At 49.1% G+C, this 14,056-nt stretch overlaps 1 protein-coding gene across 8 annotated transcripts in view; it reads left to right on the top strand.

Annotated features, from left to right (window-relative positions):
* The window catches only part of MAST3 (microtubule associated serine/threonine kinase 3), a 51,576-nt gene that overhangs the window by 25,365 nt on the left and 12,155 nt on the right, over positions 1–14,056 (top strand). For 4 of the 8 annotated variants that reach the window (XM_083594356.1, XM_083594360.1, XM_083594358.1 and 1 more), the window contains 13 exons: positions 91–111; positions 640–718; positions 1,496–1,656; positions 2,752–2,827; positions 2,965–3,174; positions 3,911–4,012; positions 4,861–4,993; positions 6,332–6,402; positions 7,331–7,416; positions 8,074–8,282; positions 9,390–9,528; positions 10,807–10,939; positions 11,264–11,429. In XM_083594356.1, the coding sequence (XP_083450482.1) occupies positions 91–111; positions 640–718; positions 1,496–1,656; positions 2,752–2,827; positions 2,965–3,174; positions 3,911–4,012; positions 4,861–4,993; positions 6,332–6,402; positions 7,331–7,416; positions 8,074–8,282; positions 9,390–9,528; positions 10,807–10,939; positions 11,264–11,429 (1,586 nt within the window). The remainder of the gene's footprint in view (positions 1–90; positions 112–639; positions 719–1,495; positions 1,657–2,751; positions 2,828–2,964; positions 3,175–3,910; positions 4,013–4,860; positions 4,994–6,331; positions 6,403–7,330; positions 7,417–8,073; positions 8,283–9,389; positions 9,529–10,806; positions 10,940–11,263; positions 11,430–14,056) is intronic. The other 4 variants (XM_083594362.1, XM_083594357.1, XM_083594359.1 and 1 more) reach the window with 1 other exon arrangement.

Here is a 14,056-nt window from a genome sequence, read left to right as displayed (position 1 = left end):
TGCCTCTTGGCTGCCCCCCCCCTCTCTCTCTGTCTTCCTCTCCCCAAATTTCTCTTTTTCCGGATGACGCGCCATCAATTCCTGGCCCAGCCATGCTCCTCGGACTGACAGGTGATTGGCGCTTCCAAAACCACTTTATTCGCCCTTTGGTTTCGTCGCCAGCCACTCCGGAAATGGAACTTTATAGATCCCGCGCCTCCAAGGTGGAAGGAGTTCCTATCATTTAATCATGGAGGAACGGCGGCTGGAGTTACTGGAGTTGATACTCTGGATTAGAGAAAAACTGAAACCGAGAGAACCCCTCTTGCGCTTTTTGCGTAGAAGGGAAAACGAATTGATCTATTTCGGGATTTCCTAACCAAGTAGATCAGTTAGGATCAGGTCGGAGTGGCTGGGGAAACCCAATCCGATGGGTTGGGTGCAAATCATAAAATTATTATTGTTGTTGAGCGAATGTTTCTTTTATGTAACAGAAAGGCAGAAAAGTCCTTTATTTTTCTCTGTTTGCTTCTACTTTTTTCGTTTTCCAGTTTTGTTTTCCCCCCTCTTTGCTTTTATTCGGATCGGTTTCTCTTCTCGTTGCATGAAAAGGATTTACTGAAACCACTCACTCGACTGCTCTCCTTCTTCCCTTTCCAGGGCTGACGGCCGAAGGTGGTCTCTGGCTTCCTTGCCCTCCTCCGGCTATGGCACCAACACGCCCAGCTCCACCGTCTCAGTAAGTGGGTCTTTTCCTCCTGCAGCGGGGAGTTCCGCAGGTGTCAGCCCACAGCACTGCCAGGATCTGTGCGCCCATTTGCTTTTTGGGTGGGGTTAGACACGCAGCCGAGACCTAAAACGGCGGAATTGGAAGGCACCCCTGTTTATTTATTTACTTTTCTAATTTCTATACTGCTTTATATTTTTATGAAAAACCTCAAAGCGGTTTACAGCGTATTAAATCAATAAAACGTCAATAAAACACCCCTGAGGACAGCATAGGAAATAAAACAAATGCCCCAAAGTGGGAGTCTTTTCTTGCCACTGCCAAATCTCTCCGTTTTCTAAAAATGTGTGTTTTTTAAAGTAGCTTAAGGAAGGGTGGGGGGGAATGTTATTTCACCCCGGGGGCCACATTCCCTGTTGCCAAAGCTTTTGAGGGCCGGAGGCAAAAAAACCTCAAAAAACTTGTTGTATAAATAAAAAACTTTCTAAAAAAATAGATGTTACTGCTGATGATCTTATTTCGATAAGATAATATTTCCAGTCCATTACTTCTCGTTTCAGGGATTTTCACTGTATTTCATTTGTTTTGTGTAACTCCTATCGCATCCCGGCTTCTGTTTTTTCCTCTGCCCTCCCCGTTCTCAGTCTTTCCGCTCGCTCCTCCGTCCCGAGGACGGCGATTCAGATTTTCCGTGTGGGTGCTGGGTAGCTGAGCACCCATGGGTGCTCCTGATCTCATCGCCCGCCTCCTCCTCCTGACGCTTGGCCTTCTCTCTCTCTCTCTCTCTAGTCTTCCTCCTCCTCCTCGCACGAGCGCCTCCACCAACTCCCTTACCAGCCCACTCCCGACGAACTCCATTTCCTCTCCAAACACTTCCGCAGCACCGAGAGCGTGGCGGCCGAGGACGGGCGACGCTCGCCCTACTTCCGGCCCCGATCCCGGAGCCTCAGGTAGGACGCGCTTCCGAACCGCGGGCTCCGTTTTTGGGGGGGCGGCTGGAATGGAGTGAGTGGTGTAAGGTTTGCAACGTTGTAGGTTAAGAACAGGCTTCCTTGACCTTCGGCCCTTTTGGCCTACAACTCCCATGATCCTTAGCTAGCAGGACCAGCAGTCAGGGAGGATGGGAAGTGTAGTCCCAAAACATCTGGAGGGCCGAGGTTGAGAATATAAGAGATTAAAGACATGCGTGAATTAAGTGTAAAATAATGGAACCAGGAAGGGGAGGGGAGGGAAGTCAATCAAGATTTATGCTTTAAATTTTTGAATGTGATTATTTGATTTGGGGGGGGTTATTATAAAATTAATAAATCGTGTGTGTGTGTGTATAGGAATGGAGTGAGCGGCGAAGGGCTATAGGGGAGGAGACGCAAGTTCAGAGGCCATGCAAGAGTCTGCGCCCTTTGTTACTTTATCATCTTTTATTATTATCATGATCATCATCATTGCTGTTCTCTTCCTGAAATTATCCCAGATCTGTAGCTAAAAACGAGCGGCGGCTGCTTTTCCTCCTCCAGCCGCGTCCCTTTTCCTTTTGTGCCGTTTCTTCTTCCTTCCTTTGCTTCCGTTTACCAGCCGCTTCTCACAAAGCCGTTCCGTAGCGAAAGCGCCAACAGCGAATCCGTCTTATTCACTTCTTACGCATTTCCTAACTTAATATTGCCTTTATGTTTTCAACCTATCCCGTCTCCTTCTTCATTTTTGCAAGAATTCTAACATTATTCCTCGCAGAGCTTCTTGCAAACCTACAAACGTCGTCTGGTCATCGCAAATACTTTTCAAATAATCCGTGTTTTCTTATTAGTTTTGAGTCATTCTGAGTTATTCATTATTTTATTACAATGGTTTTATTCATGACGTTCCGTTCTATGCGAGGAAACCCGATTGCGATAAATTGTATTAAACTCATTTGGAAAAGGGAATAAAAAAGAATTTTACGAAAGAGAAATCTGGAGGGTTTACACCCGAGATTGCTGGTGGGGTTGGGGCTTTTTTTGTCAATTTTTCAGCCAATTTTTCAATTTTTTTCTCCCCCCCGTTCTCCACAGCCCCGGCCGGACGAGCGGGACATTCGACAACGAGATTGTGATGATGAACCACGTCTACAAGGAGCGGTTCCCGAAGGTCAGTAAAAGCGCCGTCCCGTAATTCCACACGATTCGAACTCGGGTCTCGGCCGGGAAAGTGGGGTAGGTCTCTCTTCCTGGCCCCCTCTGTTTCGGACGGTGTCCCACCCACCTTGTCCTGTCCCCCCACCCCAGGCCACGGCACAGATGGAGGAGCGTCTGGCGGAGACGATCGCCAACTTATCGCCCAGCAACACTTTGCCGCTGGCCGACGGCGTCCTGGGCTTCATCCACCACCAGATCATCGAGTTGGCGCGCGACTGCCTCTCCAAGTCGCGGGGGGCCCTCGTCACCTCCCGCTACTTCGCGGAGCTGCAGGAGAAGCTGGAGAAGATGCTCCGAGACGTGAGTGGGACCCTCAGCGGTCATCCATCCCAACCCAGGAATCGCTGGCAGAGGGGAACCCCCCCAAACCTTAATAATAATAATAATAATAATAATAATAATAATAATAATAATAATTTTATTTATATCCCGCCCTCCCCAGCCCAAGCCAGGCTCAGGGCGGCTAACAACAATAAAATAGTACAAAATTCTAAGATCATTCATTACAAAGTTAATTCAAAATTCTAAAGCTCATTTCCCCTAATTTGATTTTTGATTTTTGAATTTTATTGTTATTCATGTTTTTATACTGTATTTTATAATTAAGTGTTTTAAATTTGTTGTGAGCCTGGTTTTTGAACCGGGAAGGGTTGGGTATAAATAAAAAAAATTATTATTATTAAAACAAACCTAGAAGAGTTGGAAGGAACTCCCTTTCTACGCTGCAAGCCACCCCAAGATCTACTGACAGAGGGCGGTCTGCAAATTTATTTTTATTATTATTATTATTATTATTATTATTATTATTATTAGCGATCCAGTCCTTGGAGGGGAAAGTTTGGGTAGAAACAGCATAAATAAATGAAACGAATAACTCGTCAGGGAGCAGGACAAAGCAAGAGTTTGGCAAGGTTTATTGGGAAAACGACTCGGGAAAATTAAAAGCGGCGAGAGGCCAAAATAAACGCAACCGCCCCCCCCCCCAAATGTGATTTTTAAAATGGCGGCTGCTGTTCTCCCTCTGGTCCTCCTCCAGGCCCAAGAGCGCTCCGAGAGCGAAGAACTGCGCTTTGTGGAACAGCTGGTCCGGAAATTCCTGATCATCATCTCCCGTCCAGCTCGGCTCCTGGAGTGCCTGGTAAGGAGAAGAGTCTCTCGAACCCGCGGCCGGCCGTTAATCGAAGGGCGCGCGCTTTTTTCCCTCCTCCCTCCTCCTCGCTTCTCCCTTGCGTGTGGCGCGCATTTTGCGCAGATGGGGGCGGCCAAAGGGGGAAACGCGCCGGATTTCGTATTGTATTATGTTGTGCACTGTGGTTTGCTGTTGTTTAGAAATTACTTCTTGTAACTGTTGAGTGGATTTCTTTTGAAATGCTGATATTTAATATTATTCTATGTTGTTTTAATGAATGTTGAATGTTATTTTATTTGCATATTGTATATCGTATTATGCATATTGTCTTATTTATATGATGTTAGCCGCTCTGAGCCCGGCTTTGGCCGGGGAGACCGGAATACAAATAAAATTCATTATTATTATTGATGTGAATGATTATGAGGAAATCACAGAGTTGGGTGGGACCCCAGCCCCCTACAATTCTGCCCAAGCAGGACTCGAATTCACAACCCTGAGATGACGAGTCTCAGACTCTCCCAACTGAGGATGTATTTATGTATATTATAAACCGCCCTGTGAACCTTGGATGAAGCGTGGTATAGAAATTATTATTATTATTATCTTTGCATCCTCAAACCCGACGAGTTTGGAGGATCTCGACTCCATAGCTGCCAACATTTCTCTTTTTTTAAGGGAAATTCCCTTATTCTCAATAGGATTCCTTGCAAGAAAAGGGGAACGTTGACAGCTATGCTTGACTCTCAGGTGTGCAAGGAATTGCAGCCGGAAATGCACCTTTAACTGGAAGCAAACCCTTCTTCTCCTTCGTTCTCTCCCTTCTTCGTTCCCTTCTTATCCTCCTTTTTTCACAGGAATTCGACCCAGAAGAGTTTTACCATCTCTTGGAAGCTGCTGAAGGACACGCCAAAGTCGGGCAGGGGATCAAGACCGATATTCCAAGATACATCATCAGCCAGCTGGGTCTCGCCAAAGACCCCCTGGAGGGTGAGCAACTGGGGCGGACGGGGACCCCGATTTTCAAATGGAAGGCGGGGGGTGAGGTGGGAACTCTCCGGGGCCGGATTTCACTTTGATGCGGCCCTCAGCTCCTCAAGGTAATGGGGCCCTTTATATGTCCTTTGCCAGCAACCAATTGCCGCTGGGGTTTTTTGTGTTGAATATATGCTTTTGTTGAGTCCTTTAGTCGTGTCCGCCTCTTGGTGACCCCCTAGACCAGAGCACGCCAGGCCCTCCTGTCTTCCACTGCCTCCCTCATCTTGGCCGCTTCGAGAACACTGTCCCACCATCTCGTCCTCCGTTATCCCCTTCTCCTTGTGCCCTCCATCTTTCCCAGCATCAGGGTCTTTTCCAGGGAGTCTTCTCTTCTCCTGAGGTGGCCAAAGTCTTGGAGCCTCAGCTTCAGGATCTGTCCTTCCAGTGAGCACTCAGGGCTGATTTCCTTCCGAATGGAGAGGTTGGATCTTCTTGCAGTCCATGGGACTCTCAAGAGTCTCCTCCAGCACCAGAATTCAAAAGCATCCATTCTTCGGCGATCAGCCTTCTTGATGGTCCAGCTCTCACTTCCATACATCACTAGAATATATGCTATATAGTCATTTATGGACCGAACAGGTATCTCAAGCCATTGGCACACAGCAAAATATGTACCGTATTTTTTGCTCCATAAGACGCACCTAGTTTTTAGAGGAGGAAAACAAGGAAAATAATTATTCTGAACTAAACAGTGGATGTAGGATTTTTGTGGTTCATGCTGTGGCCACAGACATGTGAGTTTGGGGTAGCCCAATGCAAAAATCCTGAGGATCCATGTGGATCCGTGCTTTGTGACCACGTTTTTGCCCCATTGCGGCCCCACGAAACAGTGGGTGCGTGGTTTTTTTGGTGCAGGCTGTAGCCGTGGACATGCTGTGTGATCTGATGGTGAATTTGGGGCGACACAATGCAAAAATCCTGAAAATCCGTGGGCTTTTACCTCCCTGCTCCCAGGCAGCCTCCTTTATCTCTAGCTTCCCTTATCTCCCTCCCGATCGCTTACCGATCAGCTGCTTCCTTTCCCTCTTGTTTGCCTTAGTGTCTTCTCTTTAGCTGGAGCAGTTTTTCGCTCCTCTTTTTCTTCTAATTTCTCTCCTCCTTCGTAAGGGGCGCCTGGGGTCATCCAGTCCAACCCCTTTCCAAGGCCCAAGGCGGAACTCGAACCCGCCACCCTGCGATCGAGGATCCCGTGCTTTACCCGAGGAACTGTCCGCTTCGCAGAGTCCCTGAAATTTATTTAAGGGAGGGGACAGAGGGTTCATTCCTGTTTCTTTCTCTCTTCCCCTCCAGAAATTGTTCAGCTCGATCAAGTAGATTGCGGCTCTCTGTCGGGATCAGAGCACCCGGGCGACTTCTCTGAGGTGAGACCAGCCCTCTCCCCCTACTGATATCGTAGAACCGTAGGATTCTACAATATCGGGAGGGACCCCGAGGGTCATCCATTCCAACCCCCTGCGATCTTTTGCCCAAGGCGGAACTCGAACCCAAGACCTCGAGATGAAGAGCCTCTCTTAAACGGGTTTGGAGGTGGGTGGGCAGCCTTGACCCGGTTCCAGGGTTGGGTAGAGCAAATAAGAGAGATATAAATGTTATGTTGTGAACCGAGACTTGTGGGTTTAGGGCTGAATGAATAAAATAAATATATTTTTATCGTGCACACAGGAACATTTGTTTAATAGAAAAAGGGCTGTGTATTTGTCTGAAAACTCCACAGACCCAGAAAGGCGATGTGTCACTACAGTGGGGGCTGCATGACGACAGCCTTACCTTTCCCTTTATATAGGGGAGATACCGTATTTTTCGCTCTATAAGACGCATTTTCCCCCCTCCAAAAATGAAGGGGAAATGTGTGTGCGTCCTATGGGGCGAATGCAGGCTTTCTCTGAAGCCTGGAGAGCGAGAGGGGTCAGTGCGCACCAACCCCTCTCGCGCCCCAGGCTTTGGGCAGCTATCCGCAAGCCTTGGGAGCCCGGCAGATAGCAGCGCTTCCCCCCACCGCCAGCCCCACAAGCTCGGGGGGCAGCGGCAAGGCCTGCTCTTGAACGCACCTTGTTTTTGAGAGGGAGAACAAGAAAAAAAAATTTCCCCTTATTCTCCCCCTCCTATGGTCTGGTGCGTCCAATAGAGCGAAAACTACGGTGTGTATATATCTCCCTACTATATACATGGAAAGCTAAGGCTGTCGTCACGCAGCCCCCACTGTATATATGCAAACGCACATATTTTTAAATGTATAAATGCTGTCAAATGAGTCCTAATGTCTTGCCCTCCTCTTCTCCTTCCTCTCAGAGCCGCCCTCCTTCCTCCGTTCCTCGCAGGAACCCGTGCGAGAGCGATTTCGAAACCGTCAAACTGATCAGCAACGGAGCCTACGGGTGAGGGTTTTTTTTTATTTCCCCTTAATGTTTTCCGTTTCGCAATCGGGTGTCTATAATGGGATATTGCTGGAGACATTTTTCTGGGTCACCTGGGTGGGGGAGCCACAGCGAGAGCCGTGGTCCGGGTTCGAATCTGGCCACTCGCTCTGCCTCGGGCTGGGCTGCCTTGCAGGGGTGTCGTGGAACGGCTCCAATTCCCCACTCGCCTTCGGATATTGTCCCTTTTTCTCCCCGCCTGGCCTACCTTGCAGGGTTGTTTTTCCCAAAGGCCAAACTCTTCCCACCCCTGTTTTGCCTCTCCTAAACAACCCCCCTGTCCAGTTTAAATACTTTATTGAAATTCATAAATAACATACACAATATACCAAGATGAAAGCCATCGTTTAATTTAAATTAAATTTATACAACCTGTTTTTTGCTCGTCTGATGTGAATCTTCCTCCTTTTGTCCACTTGCTGTATTTATTTCCCCCAATTTGATCGATAAAACGGTGGTTTCCTGGCATCAAAACGAGAGCACCCCTAAATATTTTTCTTTTTTTAAGAAAAAAAGCACCGATTTAGTGAGTCCACCCCATTAAACTCCCTTCCCTCGATTTCGCCGTCCGTTCTTCCTCCTCCTCCCATCTCTCTCTCTCTCTGCTCCGCCCACTAGGGCCGTCTACCTCGTGCGCCACAAGGAGACCCGCCAGCGCTTTGCCATCAAGAAGATCAATAAGCAGAACCTCGTTCTCCGCAACCAGATCCAGCAGGTCTTCGTGGAGCGAGATATCCTGACCTTCGCCGAAAACCCCTTTGTGGTCAGCATGTTCTGCTCCTTCGAGACCCGGCGCCACCTCTGCATGGTCATGGAGTACGTCGAAGGTGAGGGAGTCGTAGCGCCAGGCGCCGGCCCGGAAAAGGCGGCGTAGTACGTCCGGCACCCGCTTGGCCGCCGGAAGAAGAGTCATACCGGGTGCAATCCAAGCGCCTTAGGTTATTCTGCAAGGTTTAGGCCAGGCATCCCCAAACTTGGCCCTCCAGATGTTTGGGACTACAGTTCCCATCATCCCTGACCGCCGGTCCTGTTAGCTAGGGCTGATGGGAGTTGTAGTCCCAAAACATCTGGAGGGCCGAGCTTGGGGGCGCCTGGTTTAGGCTCACAGTTTTCCTTCTCCCAGAAGGAACCACCATAGCTCAGTTGCAAGACCCTTGCTTTGCACGTGCCACGGTCCCGGGTTCCAATCCAGCCACGAACGGTTTTGAAATAAAACAGGGAACAAGGCGATTTAATTTATTATTATTATTATTATTTCATTATTGTATTTTTTTGCCCGGGACGTAGAGAGGCTCTGCCGGTCAGAGCGGGCTATATTTGGGGGTGAGATTACCGGGATGGGTGTATGTCAGTGACTTAAAAACCGGGTATCGTTGCATTAAGTTAATCAATTAGGTTGAATTAATTGGACAGGTTTGACCTGGGTTTTGAATTAAAGCGCCGCCAGATGTGCTTTGGATTTTATATTCTTCCCTTTGTGGGTTCCCTGTTTAGGGAAGCTTTTAATGTTTGATGTATTACAGTATTTTAATATTTTTTTTGGGAAGCCGCCCAGAGTGGCTGGGGAAGCCCAGCCAGATGGGCGGGGTATAAATAATAAATTATTATTATTATTATTATTATTATTATTATTATTATTATTATTGGTTGTGCAAACCACTATTCCGACTTTTTATAGCGCAGGGGGGTGCGCTTAAAGGAAGCAAGGGGGCAGGGACTCCCCCCAAAAGTTTGAGATTCCTGCATCGCGGCGGGTTGGGCTGGATGACCTCATGGGTTCCCTTCCAACTCTTGAGATCCTGGGATCCTGGGACTGCCGGCGAGGGTTCAAGCACCCAGGACGGGACTGGCGGGATTGGGGCTCCGGTCTCCGGCTGGGATCTGCCCCCCGTTCCCGGACCGGGGGTCCCTCACCGCCCCTCTGTCTCCCTTAGGCGGGGACTGCGCTACCCTCTTGAAAAACATGGGTCCTCTCCCGGTGGACATGGCCAGGATGTATTTCGCCGAGACGGTCCTGGCCTTGGAGTACCTGCATAATTACGGCATTGTCCACCGCGACCTCAAGCCGGACAAGTAAGGAGGGCTTCCTGGGCCCCTCTGCGTGTGGGTCTGTCTAGGGCAGGCAGGGCCAAACTCGGCCCTCCAGCTGTTTGGGGACTCCAACTCCCATCACCCCTACCTAACAGGGCCAGCGGCCAGGGATGATGGGAAATGTAGTCCCCAAACAGCTGGAGGGCCGAGTTTGGCCATGCCTGGTCTAAGGTTTTGACATATTGCCAGGCTGAAATATCGCAACACGTCGAAATATCGCGGTGCCTGGAATAAGGACGGAGCTGTTTTTCCGACATCGCAATATATCACTAGCTAAATATTTCCAGGGACGCGGGTGGGGCTGTGGGTTAAACCACAGAGCCTAGGGCTTGCCGATCTGAAGGTCGGCGGTTCGAATCCCCGCAATGACGGGGTGAGCTCCCGTTGCTCGGTCCCTGCTCCTGCCAACCTAGCAGTTCGAAAGCACGTCAAAGCGCAAGTAGATAAATAGGTACCGCTTTGGCAGGAAGGGAAACGGCGTTTCCGTGCGCTGCTCTGGTGCGCCAGAAGCGGCTTAGTCCTGCTGGCCACATGACCCGGAAGCTGTACGCCGGCTCCCTCGGCCTGTAAAGCGAGATGAGCGCCATTAACCCCAGAGTCGTTCGCGACTGGACTTAACTGTCAGGGGTCCCTTTACCTTTAAATATTGCAATATGCTGATATATCACGATGTCTGGAACAAGGACAGAAATAGTTTTCAACTTCATGATGTATCACCATGATACATGATATATATACTGATATATCATGTCTAGAATAAGGATGGAGCTGTTTTTCAACATTGCGATCTATCCCCAGCTAACTATCCCGATATACTGTTATATCACAATATCTGAAATAAGGGTGGAGCTACGGGGAGACACTGGCGGGTTTTCCCACGTTGTGAATTTCTTGCACAAATCACGATTCACAATATATCGCCAGGTATCACGAAACCAATATCTGTCACGATACGGACTTCCAACCAGTTTTGGACAACGTATTGATACTGTACTTTCCCGTGTATAAGACTATATTTCCCCCCAAGTTTAAAACTGGGGGTCGTCTTATACACACAATTATTTATTTCTTAATTTGGGGCTCAAAAAATAGGGGGCACCTACTCCAGGGAAAAATACGGTGCATCACCCAGCCCTAGTGCTTTGGGGCGCGATATGCATTTTATTTCCCGGCATTGTTGGGGTCCCCTTTTTCCGGGGTCCCTCTCCCCCCCTAACTGAGACCTGTCTCCCCCCCTCTGCCCTTCACCTCACCCCATAGCCTCCTCATCACCTCCATGGGACACATCAAGCTGACGGATTTCGGGCTCTCCAAGATCGGGTTGATGAACATGGCCACCAACTTGTACGAGGGACACATCGAAAAGGACACCCGGGAATTCGTCGACAAGCAGGTGAGGGCTAGTGGGGGGCGCCGGGACCGACATTTGGGGGTCATTTGCCAGGAGGAGTAGGGTCTCCGGGGAGGGCTAGTGGGGGCGCCGGGACCGACATTTGGGGGTCGTTTGCCAGGAGGAGTAGGGTCTCCGGGGAGGGCTTGTGGGGGGCGCCGGGACCCACATTTGGGGGGGCAGGTCTCTGGGGGGAGACGCAGAGTCGGGTCTGCCCCGCGAGGGGAGATGCGCCCCCTTCGCTTGTTGGCAGGATAGGGGTCCCCCTTCCTGTGGGTCCAGGACCGTCAGGGACACCCTAACGCCCCCCGAATTTCCCCCTTCCAGGTGTGCGGGACCCCCGAGTACATCGCCCCAGAGGTGATCCTGAACCAGGGCTACGGGAAGCCGGTCGACTGGTGGGCCATGGGCATCGTCCTCTATGAGTTCCTGGTGGGCTGCGTCCCCTTTTTCGGAGACACCCCGGAAGAGCTCTTCGGGCAGGTGATCAGCGGTAGGTGCTTCTCCCCCCGGGGCGGAGAATTCGGGGAAGGGAGCTCCCCAAAGATCATCCAGCCCACCCCCATCTTTTCGGCCCAAAAGGGGAACTCGAAGTCGCAGCCCCGAGTTTGAGTCTCACGCTCCGCCTATTCAGAAGCTGGGCATATCCCTCCGGTCCTCCGCCAGGCCCAAGAAACTCTGTCAAGTGAGCTATTTGTAATATAGGTGGGACCCCAAGGGTCATCCAGTCCACCCCCTCCGGCGAGGCAGGCGTCTTTTTGGCCCCAAAGGGGAGAATTCGGGAAGGGATCCCCCAAAGGTCATCCAGCCCACCCCCATCTTTTTGGCCCCAAAGGGGGACTCAAAGTCGCAGCCCCGAATTCAAGTCTCATGCTCCGCCTGTTCAGAAGCTGGGCATATCCTTCTTGTCCTCCGCCAACCCCCAAGAGGCTCTACCAAGTGAGCCGTTGGAAATATCGTTGGGAACTCCGAGGGTCATCTAGTCCAACCCCCCTGCCAGGCACGGGTCTTGCGTTCGAATCCTCCTTAAAGGGCATCTCGTTGGCCACTGTGAGAACAGCATAAGGTTTCTTTAAAAATCATTTTTATTATCTTTTCCATTTTTATTACAATCACATCAAAACAAATAATAAGTCAATGAATTCCCCCCGTCCCAGTGACTTCCTTCAACTTCCCCTTCCGGGTTTTTTTTACATATAAATGTGCCCTGCTTGTAAAACTAGACTTTAAAACTACGTTCTTAAATCAAACGTTAAATTATGTTCTTGTCATTTTAAACTCAACTTTATAGCTTCTCTAAGTTAATTTTGTTAATTGTGAGGGTTTACTCAAAACCATTTCTTTTCTTTCTTTCTTTTTATATTGTTCATTATCGATTAAAAATGTACATGTCTATCATTGTATGCTATGTCTTCACATACGAAGAAAAAGAAAATTACGTAGAGAATAGAAAATTTATAAAGGAACCAAAAAGAGGAAAAGAGAAAAAATAAAGAAATGACAAAGATACGAAGTAACAAAATCAAAAGAGGAAAAGACAAGACAGGACAACATTAATTTCACAATAAAAGTGAAGTCCATTTCTTTTCATTGGTTCCGTAAATTCAACGTAAATTCTTTTTTAAAAATCTCTATTGTCTTTGTCTCTTTCAGTGAACTTTGCCATTTCGGCATCAGTTTGTGCGAAGTTTTTCTGCATTCACTTAGCAGTGTTTTTTAATTTTCGGAGGGGGTTTGGGCTTTTCTGAGCTTTTCTGCATCCGAACGCAGAGCGGAGCCCCCCATCTCTGGGGGAATCGGGGTCAACTGCCGCCGCAGCTGCCTCTTCTGCGCCACCCAAACAAAAGGTCCTTTCAGGGCCAGTCAAAAGCTCCCCTTCTGACCCTTGGCGTGTGACGCCACCAAGGGGGGGGGAGAAGCTCAATTATGGGGTCTGTTCTCTGCCCCCTTTTTCTCGCGCCCCAAGCTTCGGGAAACTGCTGTGCGAAGCTCCGGGAGAGGGAGAGGGAGGAAGCTTTGCGTCATCTGAATTTCTGCAGGATCCTAGAAGGGAGGGACCCCCAAAGCTCATCCACCTCTCTCTTTTTTGTTGTTGTTGTTGTCGTTTAGTCGTTTAGTCGTTTAGTCGTTTAGTTGTTTAGTCATTTAGTCGTTTAGTCGTTTAGTCTAAACGACTCTTTAGTTTAGTCCGCCTCTTTGTGACCCCCTGGACCAGAGCACGCCAGGCCCTCCTGTCTTCCACTGCCTCCCGCAGTTTGGTCAAACTCATGCTGGTAGCTTCGAGAACACTGTCCCACCATCTCGTCCTCTGTCGTCCCCTTCTCCTTGTGCCCTCCATCTTTCCCAACATCAGGGTCTTTTCCAGGGAGTCTTCTCTTCTCCTGAGGTGTTCAAAGTCTTGGAGCCTCAGCTTCAGGATCTGTCCTTCCAGTGAGCACTCAGGGCTGATTTCCTTCAGAATGGAGAGGTTGGATCTTCTTGCAGTCCATGGGACTCTCAAGAGTCTCCTCCAGCACCAGAATTCAAAAGCATCCATTCTTCGGCCATCAGCCTTCTTGATGGTCCAGCTCTCACTTCCATACATCACTACAGGGAAAACCATAGCTTGAACTATACAGACCTTTGTTGGCAAGGTGATGTCTCTGCTTTTTAAGATGTTGTCTAGGTTTGCCATCGCCTTTCTCCCAAGGAGCAGGCGTCTTTTAATTTCATGACTGCTGTCACCATCTGCAGTGATCATGGAGCCCAAGAAAGTCAAATCTCTCACTGCCTCCATTTCTTCCCCTTCTATTTGCCAGGAGGTGATGGGACCAGTGGCCATGATCTTCGTTTGAGCTTCAGGCCATATTTTGCACTCTCCTCTTTCACCCTCATTAAAAGGTTCTTTAATGCCTCCTCACTTTCTGCCATCAAGGTTGTGTCATCTGCATATCTGAGGTTGTTGATATTTATTCCGGCAATCTTAATTCCGGCTTGGGATTCATCCAGCCCAGCCTTTCGCATGATGAATTCTGCATATACGTTAAATAAGCAGGGAGACAATATACAGCCTTGTATATTTTGAACCATTTACAATCGTTTAACATACAGTGGTACCTCGCAAGACGAATGCCTCGGAAG

The sequence above is a fragment of the Podarcis filfolensis genome (genome assembly GCF_964270895.1).
Source record: "Podarcis filfolensis genome assembly, chromosome: 18".
Taxonomy (NCBI): Eukaryota; Metazoa; Chordata; class Lepidosauria; order Squamata; family Lacertidae; genus Podarcis; species Podarcis filfolensis.
Note: the sequence above shows the minus strand (reverse complement) of the source record. Positions and strands in the feature narration are given on the sequence as shown.